This window comes from Poecilia formosa, unplaced genomic scaffold, assembly GCF_000485575.1.
Source record: "Poecilia formosa unplaced genomic scaffold, Poecilia_formosa-5.1.2 Scaffold786, whole genome shotgun sequence".
Taxonomy (NCBI): Eukaryota; Metazoa; Chordata; class Actinopteri; order Cyprinodontiformes; family Poeciliidae; genus Poecilia; species Poecilia formosa.
This window is the reverse complement of record NW_006800725.1, coordinates 29,165-30,738: the sequence shown is the minus strand read 5'-3', so window position 1 is coordinate 30,738 and position 1,574 is coordinate 29,165. Positions and strand designations below refer to the sequence as shown.

At 40.3% G+C, this 1,574-nt stretch overlaps 1 protein-coding gene across 1 annotated transcript in view; it reads right to left on the bottom strand.

Annotated features, from left to right (window-relative positions):
* Positions 1-4: 4 nt before the first annotated feature.
* LOC103131550 (protocadherin gamma-A7-like) overlaps positions 5-1,574 on the bottom strand; it is a gene marked incomplete at its 3' end in the record, with an annotated part of 4,988 nt that continues 3,418 nt past the window's right edge. Inside the window, exon 2 of the mRNA XM_016666729.1 lies at positions 5-1,570. Coding sequence (XP_016522215.1) covers positions 5-1,570 — 1,566 coding nt within the window. The remainder of the gene's footprint in view (positions 1,571-1,574) is intronic.

Here is a 1,574-nt window from a genome sequence, read left to right as displayed (position 1 = left end):
CAATGGCCTTGACTTTAAACTGAAATGTTTTCATTTCTTCATAATTAAAAGACTGCAGAGTAATAATTTCTCCAGTATCTGAGTTGATGTTTATAAACGAAGACACGGGGTTATGTTTATTATCAGAATCTACAGAATAAGTTACTCTGGCGTTTTCATTAATATCAACATCGACTGCGCTTATAGTAAAAATACTGGCTCCAACTGGGCTGTTTTCTTTCACGTAAATATTGATCACAGAATCAAGGAAACTGGGCGCGTTGTCATTGACATCAGAAATATGTACATTGATGACGCTGGTGCTGGACAGAGACGGGACTCCGTCATCATTAGCTATAATTGTGATATTGTAAAAAGCATGTGCTTCTCGATCAAGGGGTCCATCTACAACTAAGGAGTAATAACTCTTATAATTAGCATTTAGCTTAAAAGGAGTTGAACCAACAAGCTTACATCGAGTTTGACCGTTTTTGCCGCCATCTTTATCCGTCACTGTAACCATAGCGACAACGCTTCCTATTTCTGCATCTTCTTTAACTGGGTTCATCAGAGATGTTACAACTATTTCTGGGGTGTTATCGTTAACATCGACTACTTCAATCAAAAGCTTTGCATTTGATCTCCGAGGTAAGGAACTTCTGTCTGTTGCCTGCACGTGTATTTCATAAGCTGACTGTGTTTCATAATCTAGTTCACTTTTAATGCTTATTGCACCTGTTTCTGAATTCATGAAGAAAATCTCGGCTGGATTGAAGCTGGCGCGTTTGACTAAAGAGTAAATTAGTCTTGCGTTTTCCCCTTCGTCTAAATCTGTGGCATTAAGCTGAATAACTGTATATCCGATTGGAGCATTTTCGTAAACGCTAGCTTTATAAAGCGATTTGCTAAAAGACGGCGTATTATCATTGGCATCTAAAACATTAATAATAATTTGAACAGTTCCAGATTTTGGAGGTCTGCCTCCATCTACAGCAGTGAGTGTCAGTTCAATAGTTGCTTGTTTCTCTCTGTCTAAAGCTTTCAGCAGCACTAATTCAGCAGATGCGCTGTGTTCTCCGTCGCTCTGTACGTCGAGGGAAAAGTACTCATTTACACTGAGCTTGTACGACTTTACAGAATTGCTGCCTGAATCTGCATCGACTGCCAAAGGCAGCAAGAAGCGCTCGCCCGCGGGTGAAGATTCAGAAATATTGACAGAAAAATATTTCTCCACAAAAGTAGGCGCGTTGTCGTTCACGTCATTAATCACCACCTCGATGCGTTTATGCACTACAGGATCACTCAGTATGGCCTCGATATTTAAAGTGCATTTAACAGTGTTCAGACAAAGCTCTTCACGATCTATCCTCTCACTGACATAAAGCTCTCCTGTTTTAAAATTAGCTTCGAAGTATTTCTTACTGTGTCCCGACACAATATTTAGATTCCTGGTTTGCAGATTTCGGACGTTGATGTTTAAATCCTTTGCGAGGTTCCCGACAACAGTTCCTTTGTCCGTCTCCTCGTTGATAGAGTAGGATATCTGAGCTGCAGACCAGTCGGAAGCAAACAACATGACCAGGAAAAATAAGATC